The sequence below is a fragment of the Lissotriton helveticus genome, chromosome 12 (genome assembly GCF_964261635.1).
Source record: "Lissotriton helveticus chromosome 12, aLisHel1.1, whole genome shotgun sequence".
Classification (NCBI taxonomy): domain Eukaryota; kingdom Metazoa; phylum Chordata; class Amphibia; order Caudata; family Salamandridae; genus Lissotriton; species Lissotriton helveticus.
This window is the reverse complement of record NC_136073.1, coordinates 569302596-569317671: the sequence shown is the minus strand read 5'-3', so window position 1 is coordinate 569317671 and position 15076 is coordinate 569302596. Positions and strand designations below refer to the sequence as shown.

At 42.1% G+C, this 15076-nt stretch overlaps 1 protein-coding gene across 1 annotated transcript in view; it reads left to right on the top strand.

Moving 5' to 3' along the window:
• Positions 1-15076, top strand: part of CIAPIN1 (cytokine induced apoptosis inhibitor 1) — a 114659-nt gene that overhangs the window by 38635 nt on the left and 60948 nt on the right. Inside the window, exon 3 of the mRNA XM_078670553.1 lies at positions 14155-14322. Within this exon, the coding sequence (XP_078526679.1) occupies positions 14155-14322 (168 nt within the window). The remainder of the gene's footprint in view (positions 1-14154; positions 14323-15076) is intronic.

Genomic DNA, 15076 nt, shown 5'->3' with positions numbered 1-15076 from the left:
TCTAACAGTGCCTAACAACCATTGTTAATGCACTGAGCCCCAGAGCATGTCCGGTCTACTAATAAAAAAAAAGTACTGAGCCCTGAGGCACGTTTTTTTAGCAAGCAGCCAAGTGATGTGCAAGTTTGTAGCCCAAGTGTGTTCATTTAAGTAACTTAAATAATTGTTGTCAACAGCGCTACATCCCTATATACATTCCATTATACAAAAAAATCTTTTTGCTCCAGTACCACTGAGCTTAGGTCTGTGTATCTTACTCGGAGCCTGATATAATGTGTGGTGCCAGCAACCCATCTGTATCTCGGGACTAGAGTTTATTCATCCTTTCCTCTTTTTCTTTTGCAACACTATCCTTTCATATGTCCTCTGCTTCTGTGGTGTAGTAGTCTCCAGCAAGAACTCATCCATGTATTTCACACGTGCAGGGCAAAACTCAGAAGAATTTTACGGACCATGGATTCCATACAGGCTCCTGGGGCCCAAGTCACAGGCACAAAAGAAACAGAATGAACAGACTATTGCAGCCAGGGAACTCAGTGCTGCACTACATGATATAAGCACTGTGTGTGGGGGGCAGAGCTGTTGCTATATTTCATTGAACGCCTTTTAATCTGACTGCACCCAGGGCTACTGGTCCAAGCATGTACACATGCATAATACGTTTGAGGTACTCTACTTTTCCGAATCAAACAAACACCCGGGGTGAAGTACATGCTAGTATCTGATGAACACGGTCATAATAGGGTGTTGAAGAGGCCGCTAACCCTGGGCGTAGTTCGCGTAGTAGCGATACGCGTAACTACACGAAGTGCCCTACGTGAACTGCGTAGTGCGGTAGGGAAAATGCTGTTCGTAATGATTGCACAGTGCCGGATGCTTGTCCGCACTGTGGAATCATTGCAAACGGCATCATGCATAGTGCGAGCGGTCGTTTTCTGCCGCTCTAGTAGATTTGTACTCAAGCGGCAGCTTTCTCAACGCGGACTTGTAGTTTCTCATCGCGAGCATACGCGACCACTCGCAATGAGAAACCTGACCTCCCCGCGTTGAGAATCTCGCCAGGATGTTTATTTTCCACGCTCGGGATCGGCAACTTGATGTTGCCGGTCGTGAACGAGGAAAAAGTCTCACCGGGATGTTGATTTTGCTCGTTCGCAGTCGCCAACTTGACGTTGAGGACTGCGAGCGAACAAAAATGCCAGCTACGCGTTTTTGCACTGTGCTACGTGCAATTCGCGTAGTTGCGCAAACTACGCACACTCAGCGAGCGTAGTTTTCCACCCAGGCCTACGGGGCCTATTTGTGAACGTCGATGAGAGAGTGGCTTAATTGACTGCCAGTGTTTTCTTTCGCTAGAGTGTTTACAGATATCTGAACGATTGAGCATTGATAGGGTGAATTAGAATCAGCAGCTCTTTGTTTGGACACTCCTGGATGCCCTGAAAAACTGAAAATAATTATGGGAGTGGCCCACCAACCAAGGGACTGGGCACCAACACGATCAGCAAAAAGAAGAATCCTTTGGATAAATATCACTAATGGTAGCCCTAGTTCAAACCACACTTCATTCACACCAGTGTCAAAAGTCAGAAAGGCCCATGGTTGTACATACCAAAAACCTTACAAAATAAAAACTAAATTATTTCAAAATCTGGTCTACTTTATTGATCAAGCAATACCAATTATTAAAAACACAGTAATAAAATTTTTTCTTATACATTCAAAATAGGCAATACAAATTTTAAAAAATACAAAAAGAGACAAATTTTTAAGTGAATCATTGGAAACACATCATAAATCATTAATCTGATTAGAGTCTATACTTCATGTCAGGCTAGTATCAGCAGATGACACCCTAATAGCTCCTCGAATTTAATTCAAAGAGTAGTTTGCGTCGACGCGTTTCGGTGTTGTGGCTTGATACGCACCACCTTTTTCAAGACAGAATGATAGATTGTCTCTTTTCCAATAAAATAACTAAAGAAAACAACAAAAACATATATCAATATTTCATCCTTATAATATCACATTTGGCAATATCACTTTCACAATTATATATAAAAAACATTTCATCTATTTAACACAATTTATCCAAACTTATAGGCGTATACAGTACATAGGGCTCTACATAATATTTATTAGATGCTACGCAATCTTTTGACTTCAACTAAATGGTGTCCGTCTTAGATGTTATTGGACACCAAACATTTATGGCACATAAACTAACATACATGGTATTCTAACATTTGACACCTATTCACGCAGACTTCCATACCTAAATTAGCGCTATATTACACTCACTGATTCCACAGAATCCCCCAACTAAAAGGGGAACTGTACGTTTTCACATGCAGGGTATTATGTGAAATCTAGAAAGGGAAGAATGCCATACAGTCTTAATCAACCATTCATAAATTATAAACTGTTGGTCACGTGCTACATACCTCCCAGGTTAAATCGATAATGCCCAATGTTTAGTATGATTCCTCCAGAGACTACCTCGCTATTATTCTCTGTAATACAAAGGAGGCCAAGATAATCATTCAATGGGCCTATCTCAAATGCGTAATGGTGTTTTAATTGAACCAAAAAGTCGCAAGATCCATGATTATATATACCTGTAGTGGGACCTATGTGCGTTTTCTAAGATGGTTCCCTCAGGGATCTGAACTCATCGGTTTAAATTCATGTTTCACAATCTCGGTATATCTTAAGTAACCCAGGCGATCTTGTTGTTTAATCTTTGCTCGTATTATGTTCTATAACTGAAGATTAAAAATAAACATTTTTGATATTAGATAGATTCCTATTGTTGCGTCGAGTCACTCACTATAAAGAGACAACTGCGCATCGCGTACCCGGATCAATAAAGGCTCCACCCAGTCGGGTCCGTAGAGTCCAATGTTATAGGAATGGGTGTCAGTCGTAACTATGCTGAATCACCGACATAAAGTTCTTTCGTTGTATGGTTCCCAAATACGGCGAACCTAAACAAATAAATATACATAGATGGGAATTAAACCCCCACTCTGGATGTCTCTGATTCTGCTAACAATGTTCCCCATAACAACATACCTGTTAATCTTGCGAGCGCAGTAGCCCTGAAAAAGCCATCTGTTGGCGAAACGCCATGGCTGCACATTTCTCTGCCTGTGTGTGAAATGAAGCAGAAATTAAAAGGAAAACGCTCTAACAGAGTATCTTTTTGTCTTACCTACATTGGTCTCTATTATCACATTGTCTCAAAGATTTGCTGTTTGGTTGCCTCTCTTATAAGTACAAGCAAAAAAACAAAATGCCTGCACTTGACTGGGTTAGGGAGTGTATGTATATGTGTGTGTATATATATCATCTGCATCTTTGTTATAGTCCTACAGACTTTGAATAAATAAAGCCTCTAAGCACAACTTAGGAGTCTTTCAGAAGGTCTTGTCTGAACACTTTACAAACTGTAATTATCGGCTTTGGCAGTGATGCATTTTTCAGTTTGCGCTTCACTCTGACATACAAATCCTCATTGCCAGCAAATCAGGATAAGAAAAGCTGCTTTCACATTCCACAACGGCTTATCAGAGCTGTTCCCTGCTATGGATACTTGAAACGTTTGTCCAGGCCTCATAACATACCCAAATCAGCCTGATGATGCTACCACTACAGAACATTCCTTTCTTAGTAATGTTCACTCTTCCTTTTATTCTTATAACTTTGAAGGAAATCTCTGACCAGAGCTATCCAACGAGGTCTATCCAACTCTCCTTAAAATCTGTGGTAGTAACATCTCGGATTAATAAAGGTTTTAAAACCAATGTGCCTTATATTTGACCTAAAAAATTATGGTAATCCTAGAGTTTGAATTCAAAAGAAGATTGTTGTAGGGTGACTCAAAAACATTAAAAATGAAGAAAAGACAGACTCCTCTTTGCCAATGTAAAGACAGCTCTTAACTGTCGCGACAGGGAGATCGACCCTCCTCACACAGACAGGCAGCCACTCTCAGTTTGCTGCATCACAGACAGCTATTTTTATACAGAGTTAAACAATGAGAGTTAACAAAAGTTCAAAAGAAAATCCCCCAAACAGTCATCTGCATTTTTGCTATATTTCCAGCACTCCTGTCCAGCATCTGAACAGTTCTTACCACTTGGCATGTGCTGGTATGCAACTGTGGTAACACATGACTCTTGAATTTTTCTTGTTTGTCTTATTTTTCTGACCGAGAGCTGTACTATTTTACCTCTCCTGTTTAGAAAAAGACAACACTATAGCACTGAGCCCAGTTGCTTGGCATACGCCTGATAATTCTCACTGCTCCTAGCAATAGCTACTGCTTTATCGGATGTCGTTTCTCAAGTTAACAAGTGTTTGTGAACTTTTTTAGAATTGCATTTGACCACTAACTGATTGCATGTGAGTTTTCAATCTGAAACACTCAAACTTGAAAGAATACATCAACACTTTCAAAGTAATGACATGGGCATCGACAGCTTCTTTGGGATCTTGTACTCTACTAATAGATTTATGGCGGTCTAGACAACTAAATTCTCTTATCCAGTAAATGCTTGACTAAATTCTGACCTTCGCCCCCTAGGTGATACGACAAGAGGTTCATTTTTCTTTCAGGTCCATACCTGTGACCATGTATGGCCTCTAAATAAGCTTTTAAGGATCTGATATAAAAATGGTTTCATTAATATTTCTCCAAGATCTTTCAAAAAAGGTGATGCTGGAGTAGCAAATTTCCAGTCATATAATGCAGGAAATAGACTGAAGTACAGAGAGAAAAAGACCAAAGACTCCTGTAGGTTTAAAAGAGTTGGTTCGCTGAGTCTCTTAATTGCTGATTAGCATGCAGAATGCAGTGGAAGAGTTTTATAAGCAGTGTGCAGAGCACCAAAAAGATGCACCAAGTCAATTTGCACAACAGATCCAGCAGGAATAAAGGCGTACACTTTGCAGAATCTGCTGACTTCTTGATAGCATGCAGATCGCTGTAAATAAAGATCTGCAACTGCTTGGAGATCATTGAAAAAATGAAGGTGCGAGAAGGAACTTGCTGCTGTGAAATACTGGCAATATTCTGTAAATGTCTGTTTTCGCCCAGGCTGATAAAATTAATGTTGGCAAAAAAAATGCAATTCCTCTTTGGTACATTAAAAGATAAAATGCCTCTCTTCAACAGTATGTTAATATTCACTTGTTTCTGTAATTACATTAGTTGCCCCACTGGACATCAATATAGGCACAGTGATTTAGTGTAACCAAAAGCCAGGATGTTTGGAAGCATGTCCAGGAACTTAGAAGGGTTCAAAATCCCAAAATGCTACCTCTCCATTGTCTTTGTACAGTGACGGTAGGGAGAACTTTAACTCCAAATTTCCAACTTGCACAGAACTGCGGCCACCAAATAAGAATCATGAGACAGAACACAACTTGGAGAGGGAGTGCAAGCCAAGCAAGGCACAAGCCAGGTAAATGCGTGGACTGCAGTTCACAAAATGTGAAGCACACCCCATAACCATGCACAGAGTGGGGGAGTGAACCAGACTAGCACAAGTGAGGTAAACACACAGTCTGTTGATTTGGGCGTGGGCTTAAACCTCTTAACAACATTGCCCAAAAACTGGAATTACCCAAAAACTAGAATTACGCTAATGTTCTTTAGCAGCTGTTACTAAACTCTGTTCAGGGGAATCCTTAGCCTCCACAACGCCGACTCATGGAGTCCAAGACTGTTAATAAAAAGTAACCGATTAATAACGTGTATGTAAATAAAGAAGCAAGATGTAAAATAGATTTTTTTTTTATTTCTCTAAATGTGAAGGAATTAAAAATGTCCTAGCTACCATGACAGAAAATGTCAATTCTGTTATGGACTCAGAGGTGAGATTGCTGCTGTACTTTCTTCTTTATTTTCTCCAGAAGCCAAACAGAACAACTTTGTTCCAAACTACATTTCTCATCAAACACAGGGAAAAAGAACACATTGTTTCCAGCCAATAACAGTTCAGTAAATTCTGCAAAATCCTGCTTCACTGCTCCTGTCCCCTCTTACTTCGTGCGACTCATGCCGCTTCGATCGGAGAGATTATTCGTGTTTAGTTGAGTCATTAACTATTGGAATAAAATTGTATTAAAAGAATGCATCAGATGTGTGAAAAATCATACACCACCATAACAATAGCGAATACGAACAATAGAAAAATATGGCCTAGATTAAAAATAAACATCAAATAAGTAATCTCGTTTCAATACACATAAGGAATATATACTTACTATCAATGAAAGACTTCTTAATGATACACTACTGAAGGTGGGATGATCAGCATTGATCATGCTAGGAGGGATGATCCTTGCCTCCGAGTCATTAATAGAATTGAACCTTTCCATCACTGTAGCTATGACATTTTTCATTCTGTGTCCGGACCGGAAGCAAGCATTAAGCTAGCTTAGAGTTTACTGGCTACTAAAGCAGCAGCATCATTAATTGTTTTAAAATGAAACTTCTTAAATGTAGAGTCAGAAGACCAGTCTGCTGCAATCAATATGTCTGCCAAAGTAACACCCTGTTGAAAAGCTTTAGAAGCCAAGGCGTCCCTGACGTAATGTGCTCCAAAACTCTTGGTATCAATCCCAGCTTTCTGCATAACCTAACACACCCACCTGGCTATGGTAGGGGAAGAAACTGCTTTATGTGGTTTGGGAAAAGATATCAGTAATTGTTTCTCACCTGCAGGATGGAGCTCTGCTGTCATACTTTCATAAGCTTTAATACATTTGACCACACACCGTTTAAGAGATTCACTAAAAGCTGGATAAGATACCACTAGAGTTACACTTCATCTGCCTACAAATAATGATTATGACCCCATCCAGAGTAAGAAACCTACCTGTTGTGTCCAATGCTCTAGCATCTGACACTCTTCTGCATGAGACTAGGCAAAGGAGCATTGCCAGCTTAGACAACAACTCCTTCCTTGACAAGAATGTACTACTTTGCCAAGATAAGAAAAGATTGAGCACTTTGTTAGCATCGCAAAAAAAAAAAATACCTAGGCTCCAGAGGTAACGACAGATGAATCCCCCTAAGCAGTTTCCTGATCGGAGGATGCACCCCCCTAACTTGGGTGTCGATTTTACGAGCATGTTCAGATAAGATAGTCGAACGGAACGGTTTTACTGACCTGTAAGTTAGACCTTGTTGCAAAATACTCTGCAAGAATTTGAGGATATCGTCAACATCGGACCCTACAGGATCCATGTCCCTCTGCATTCACCAACTAACCCATTTGGACCTCGCCGATAAGTGGGGAAAAAAACCTGTTCCGAAAGGCCAGGGATTTTCCATAATTCCCTTTAATCCACCACACCATGAGATATAAAGTGCCTTCTCTCACCTGATGATGAGGATTCCCGAGGGGATCATGCAGGAAATCTGGCAGATGGTGTTGAGGAATAGGAGAATCCCAAGAAAGTTACATCATCACTGGTAACCACACTTGAGATCTCCATACTGGAGACACCACCACCAGATTCACTTGTTGTCGCCTGACATGCGCTGTCAGACGCATCAACATGAAAAGTGGAGAAAGGCATAAGCTTGTTTCTTGGACCAATTTTGTAGGAAAGCATCCATTGCCGTTGCTTCCAGATCTGGCTTCCACCTGGAGTATTTTGGTTGCTGGTGAACTAGTCTGGAGGCAAAGAGTTCTACTGAGAAGGGGTCCCAGAGGCTCACTAGCCTGTTGAAAATCTCCTGACAGAATTTCCACACGCTGGCTTCCTGAAAATCTCTGGCTTGCCAATCGGCAGTCTCCTTGGACACCTCAGGGAGGTATTGTGCTGTCACTGAGATATTTGTTTTTGGACAAAACTCCCAGAAGCTTTTGGTTAGATCCACTTGGATCTTGTCTCTCCAATATGGTGCATTTTACATTAAATCCCACACTGGCATCAGTGTGGGTTTAATGTGCTGAGAAGTTTGATATCAAATTTTTCAGTCTTCAGTGGAGCCATTATGGTGCTGGGGAGTTCGTAATGACAACCTCCCAGCACCATATACTCTTAATGGCATCACTGCACTTACAGTGCCCAGGAATAGCCCTGGGTACTGTAGGGCACAGGGCTCATGCACCTGTGCCCACACCACCGGCAGAGGGCACCAGGCTGGAGGGGTGACTGAGGTATGCCAGGGCAGTGGGTCTTGTGGGCATGGCACACAGGGAGGTGTGCCATGTCGACTCTTTGTTTAGTTCTGAACTTAGACACTCAGCCTGCAAAGGCAGGGTGTGGGTGTCAGGGTACAGGGCCAAAAGGGTGGCACAATAAGTGCTGCAGCTCTTAGGGGCCTTCTCGGGTCACCATGCCCTGGGTACCCACGGTACCATTTACTAGGGGCTGATAGGTGGCCAGGGATGCCAATTGGGGTTTAGTTTAAACACAGTTTTAGGGAAGGAACACAGGCCCTGGGCACCTGGTTGGCAGGAGCCCAGGGCACACTCAGTCAAAGCACATCAGCAGTTCAGCAAAAAGTGGGGGCATACCAATGCAAGAAAGATGGCACTTTCTCACAGTGCCCTTTCTTTGAACCTTGACCTCTAGAAGGGGATTGTTGGGGAAAATGGCTGTACAAGCTCCCTCTACCACTACCCGCCCCTGAAAACCTTTGTGGTAAATAATCTTTGCATGGATGCCTGAGCTTTGTCCAAGTAAGTGAATGTGGCCAAAAACATCCAGAGGCCCTTACTGAAAGGATCTCCAAATATTCTACCTTGGACCACCAGCCCAGCCTCATAAGTGGAGCGAACCTCTAGCTTTGGGTCCACCAAGAGTGAGCATTGTTGCTCTCTAGAAATGGCATAATCCGCATTGCCCAAAACGAAAATAACCCTTTGTGCCCAGCCAGGGAGGATGTCGGGAGGAATTAGAGAACCAAGCCTGTTTTCCATCTTCTGCCATATCATGAACTTTTGTTAAGGGACCCTCAAAGTCAAGTAACTTATACTGGTATTATCGCCCACAGCGATCAATGCCTGCTTTATGATTTGTAATATATTTCTCTAGGAAAATAGCCATGTGTACATCAATCTCAGGTGTACATGCCACTTTACTGTCCAGAGACAGATGGAGGCATTTCACCCTGAGCCATTTGCATGATTCTTTTTCCAGAGGCACACGGAGCTGCCCTGCCACATACTTTCTCACCGGGGGACCAATCTGAAAACAGGGGTGAAGGATGTCATCTGGGTCAAGCATGAAATGGAGATATGAGTATGTGTAGAGTCATTCCCTACCCTTGAGATGATCAGGCAGGTAGAGTGGCACCATAGGCTATTATGTCCAGAATCTCCATCTAAATCTCCTGTTGAAACATCCCCCTGAGGCAAATCTGGGTTAGATGGGCAAGGCAATTCCAAACCTGAAAGAAATGCAGAAGAATCCCATGGAGGGAGAGCCATGGATTTGGGAGAGAAGTATTTCTGGGTTTCTCAAATGCTTTTAAATCAGCCCCCTACATGTTTTTGCTTAGCAGTAGCCTTGCGAGGGGTAATTTCCCCTGATTTAGCTGGAGTTGGGAAACTGGGAGTAGGTTGCGTAGTATCGCTCAATGAAAAAATAGGGTTTCTACAGTGGCACTGCCGAACAACCAATTTCTGCTCAATAGTGGCCATGATGGATGCTACAGCTTTGTATATAGAGGCATCCACACCACAAATAAATCATCTCCCCAATTTAAATCTAGGAGTCTTTCCTTTTTCCCTTCATAATCCAGGTGATCCTGCATATTTGAGGGAAGTAGAGGTGGCTGGGAGACCAGCGCAGATTTAATACACTTTAAAAGGCAATAGGGGCAAACCACAGAAGGGGGCGTTACGAGAATAGCATGATAAAGATTTACAGCCCCGAGCAGGGGCGTTCTGCTCCTGGAGCGGGTAGAAAAGATAATTATCTCCCGGTCGATTCGAATCCCCGTTGTCTGAGGAGAACAAAAACCGGCACAGAAACTTCAAAACGGACTATCCCAGTAGTAGCATAAGTAATAAAAGAAATTTCACGAAGCATGGAAAAGGTGCAGTACCACAGGCTGTTACTAGGTGTCCCTGTGGAGTTGTAAGGGACCTCTATTCGCCACATAAGGTACTGCACCCTTAATAGAATTAAATGAATAGAAGCAACGCTTGGGAAGTGCACCAAAATACGGCTTTTCTCAAGTTGCCATTTTTGCTTTATGCCATTCCATAATCTGTGCACTAAACCATGTGCATGAAGGGGATCAGCATGGTTCTTACACCCCCGACCGACACTACTGCACAGTAATGAAACACAGGACAGCAGGTATAAAAAGAATTCAGTTTATAGCACATACCAAAACAACGCTCATTTAAATATTGTTTTTGAAAGGAAAAGGGATTTTTGTAATTGTATGTCATAACAGAGATCCTTATAATAAAAACATAGTATAACAAAATCAACCTGCAACGCATGGTCGGGGGTGTAAGAACCAAGCGTTTGTAAAGTAGCAAAAAAACGCATAACAGCAGTGGACTCGGAGAGGTGGTGGGGCCTTTGACCAGTGAGAGGTGAGGGGAGGCACAGGGTGATTAAGGGACATGAAGCAACTGAAGCCGTGTTGTGGGAGGGATGAGGGTAAGCCACGGAGATAAAGCAATGGAACGAAGTTTCATTGCATAAGTAAACAGAAGTTAACGAGCAAAGAGGCAGGACAACTAAAAGGAGTTCTCTCTAAGAATAAGTGAAATGAATTGTAAGAACACATGTAAGAGGAGCAGTCCTTATGCGAGGATACAAAATTCCAAAAATAGGGACTACTAAGCGTATTCACCAATGAAAAGTCAGCATTTCTAAAACATCAACCAGAACCAATGAAAAAGATGGATGTTTTTTCAACCCATATGCTAGATACTGCATGTCTCGAAGAGACAGCACTGCCTAGGCGAGATCTAAAAACAAAAAAAAGACCCTCAAGAGAGATACAGAAGCTCTTATCTTATGGCTGGTGGAGTAGCTAAGCAAGAGGGGGCATGAATAGTGATACAGGACTTTGTGTACTGCACTGAACTTGTATTGGCTGAAGGCATGTTCTTTTTTCCTATGTTTGATGGCAGTAGTTGCCGGCGTGACTCGCGAGTGGGGTGGGCCGGGGATGGGGGTATGGGTGGGTGGGTTGGTTGTCGCGCGGGAAGGAGGGGGGGTCACATAACAATTTTTTTTTAAAACCTACCTTTACAATGGCAGAGTGTGCATGACTAGTTTGGGCGGCCTGAGAGGGAAACAACCTTGGCGCACTCGGGAGTAGGGAAAGAACTCCTCCGCTGCCCTGCTCAAGAATGATGATAAATTAAACCCAGATCAGCTGACTGGGGGTGAGTGCTTGCAATGTTCAACACTCCGTCCATCATGCCCTTTGGTTTTGCTCAGCTCAAAGAGCAGAGCAGCCCCGCCAACCCACAATGCAAAGCAAACATAAATTGGTAATAACTACAAGTTATTACCATTTTATGTTTTGGCTTTCCCGCTCTGCGAGAAAGCAGTGGGGGGACCCTCCTCTGTCCTAGTGGAGGAGCCGCCCTTGTTTGATGGTAAATCTAGTTTGGATTAATGTTCTGTTTGGCTGCTGGGGAAAATAAAGAAGAAAGTGTAGCATAATCCTCGCCTCCAGTCCTCGCATAGAATTTGAAAATGAATTCTCTTCAGACTGATTAATTGGCACAATGCAAATGCATCAAACAGAATGTAGTATAGACAATGAGTGCTCTTAACTAAATTTAGTAGAGCTTCAACCTTCTCATTTAGATTACAATTTAGATTTTTTAAATGTTATATATTTGTGAATTAAATAAGATAGTTCATCATTTGTGTATTTGTTTGATGGTTGTTTGCATATTTTTGTATATTGTTATACAGTTCACATTATGAATATTTCTTAGATTCCAAAAACTACTGAGTATGGGATCCCAGAATTCCAATATTGAATCAGTGGGGATTGCCGGATTCCAGTAATGATTAAGTGGGGGTCTGCAGAAATCAAGAGGTTAAGAACCAGTTTTCTAGAGAATAAGCAATTAATGTAGACCTGCATTTTCATATGTGGAAATATTTTGCATTTGGTCAACACACATTTGAAGGGGCCACTTGATTTTCTGTCTTGCACTGACACAAGTGCACACTTACAATTACAGCTCTTTGCTATTTTATGAATCTAGGCAAGGCCCAATTCTATAGTAGGCAGGTATTGATAAGTAAGGATCATTTCCAAAAGTATATCGTCCTTTAATCCCCAGTTCTGCCTCGCCATGTCATTGTCACCTTGGTCAGTGAATCTTGAAAAATGTATCTATGGGCCTTGGTCTCAGGCTTTTGTGAAGCCTCTTGTCATAATTCACACCTAAGCTTGGGCATCCCAAAATAGAGGTTGAGGAGATGGAAAGTGGCCAATTTATTTATTAAATATTCTGGGATTTGGAATTTTCCTTTCCAGCATCATTAACTATGAAAACCATTTAAAGCATGTGATTACTCTTGCTGTAATGCATGTGGCCTGCCGCCTGCTTACCAGGTCTCACTCCCTTGTAGCTAACCAGAGCAAAGAATGTATCACAGTTTAGTTTGGAAAGAATAGAAAGGCCACTATCTCTTTTCTGCTATCCTTTCTTTTTACATAAGTAATAACAGTGGTATGAAAAATTCAAATGCTCCAAAAAGGACTGGGTGCACATGGAGCAAGAGAGCCACTGGAAGAACAGCAGTGTGAACATTTAAGACTCGTAACCCTTGTGATTATCCTTGCGGTTCCAGAGAAGGAAATATTACTTGCCTGTAGCACTAGATTTAAGAAAGAGTTGCTCCCGTTCTTTCCTCCTCCTTCTCTCTCTCTCTCTTCCTAGGTGCTAACAGTTTCTCACAAGCTGTAATCCATGCCCTCAGTTCACCTTAAAGTATACAAAAAAGTGAAATGCTGGAATTAATATCAGCCACTGATAATTACCCGGGCTGCATCCCAGACCATAGTTATTTTGCACACTGTGCCATCTGAGTTTGTACGCAGCCATACGCAACTCAGTCTTGACCCTGCTCCCATGGGAACAGTCCAGACCTAACTACCTGGCCAGGTCCTCTCTGAACCATTTTTGCCCTAGTTAGGGCTCATCAGCCAGGCGTTTTATCCGTCGCTGCTTTCTACACCCTATGCTCCTAGAAATAATTTAGTTTGAAGTATACTACTGTTCATAAAAACCTCACTTTTGACTGCAGAAATTGCTAGGAAGAGAATACATCTGTAATGTTGGGGCACGTGTCAAGGAGCTGCATGTGCCTTCCCCATGATTTGAATATTGAAAATTATGGTGTTCATGCCCCAGGACATGCTACACTTATTCCATTATGGCAAGATAACAGACAGTATTTTAGGCTGCCTAGATAACTTGGGTTAGTTTTGAACAATGCTTAATTTGTAAAACATTAAGTGTCAAAGCCTTCGTCAGCCCCTGTCCTTGTCAGCGCCGCCAATGACAGAACCAAGACAACTACTAAACATCACACCCTGGAAGTGAAACAGTTCAGATTATTCAAGGTCCCCCAACGCTATAAGAAAGGTTTCGGCGGCAAGTGTTGGTCAATTTTAATGGATATTGAATTAATAAACAGCTGTTGCTGTGTTCATCTTTAATTTAGACAAACAGTGCCACCATGTGGCAGACTGGCATAAGTGCTGGTGTTGACAATTAAGTGCTGGAGCCGATCACTGGAAACCACTGGCCCGAATTAAGCACTGGTTTTGGGATTGGCGTAGTTACCGTTTCAATATAAATCTTTTTACTCCTTGCATTGCCTTCCCTTCTTTTCCCAGAATCACTATTCACTTCTCATCTGTTGTTATACATGTCTGTTTTGTCCACCTTGTCCCTTAAATGCATTTCCTGCCTCTATGTGCCTTGCTCCTATTTTTACACCTGCCCTGCTTTTACCTTTAGTCCCTGTGCCTCATCTCTTTATTTTTCTTCTGTGTGTAAAGCTTTCCCCTGTCATTTCACTCTTCAACTGTTCCTACCGCTTTTTTCACTTTAGTACATACATCTTTTTTCCTGCCACTTATTTTCCTCTTCTCAATTGGTACCAATCTCTTTTTCCTCACTCAAGCTGCACACAAGGAGTCCAGTTTTGATGTGGTCCTGTCAGGCTTGGTGCAGAGCAGTGCTGCGGTACACAGCTCCGATGTACTGGCAGATATAGCACGGATCCTAAAGCCCGGAGGTCAAGTCCATATCAGGGAACCAGTGTCACCGTCTGTCACGCCAGGAGGAGGAGGTAAGAAAGGCTTTGTTGTAACATTTGACTATTTTTGCAATTACACAACAAATAGAAGGTAAGTACAGACATTACTTATGTATGAAAAAGGAAATGCAGTCCTTTTATTACATTGTGTTCAGTCTAGTGTTTAATTTACTTTTGTGTCACTTGGTAAATAGTTATTGTTCTTTTGCTAACAGTCCTGGGAAAAGTAAAGTCTAAGTTCTCGTAGAAAATGTAAGATGAACATGTGGTGGAAAAAAATAAAGTCAAACGTTGTCACCTAGTCTCGTGTGGGGGAAGGAGTGATAGGGAAATACTGGCACCCTCCCAGGAGCATATCATGAATGAAACTCACCAGACATAGCAGGTTGCTCAGAAACAAAGTGAACTTTATTAAATGGTACCAAAAGCATGCATCATTGCTAATTAGCAAGGAAGAAGTCAGATCTGCCACCTTAGGGGCTCTCAGACCGCTTCTTCCCAGAGTGACAAGTTTCTAGGTATTATATACTGTATTCAATGCCATGTCAGCGGAACTTAGAATAAGGCACCAAGCCAAATATGGCTGACATGGATGTGCAATGTCTGCACCATGCAAAACAGCCAGATATGGGCAGACCAGAAAGGCAGGCTCTGCACTGTGTAACATTTGCATATCATGTAGACAAGACAAGCAAGGTGACCTGTAAGGGTGTACAGAATAGCTTGTTGAAGCTTGTCCAGTCAAGGTCAGATAGGAAGCCATTTTGAGCTCCAGGCCTCATGTTAA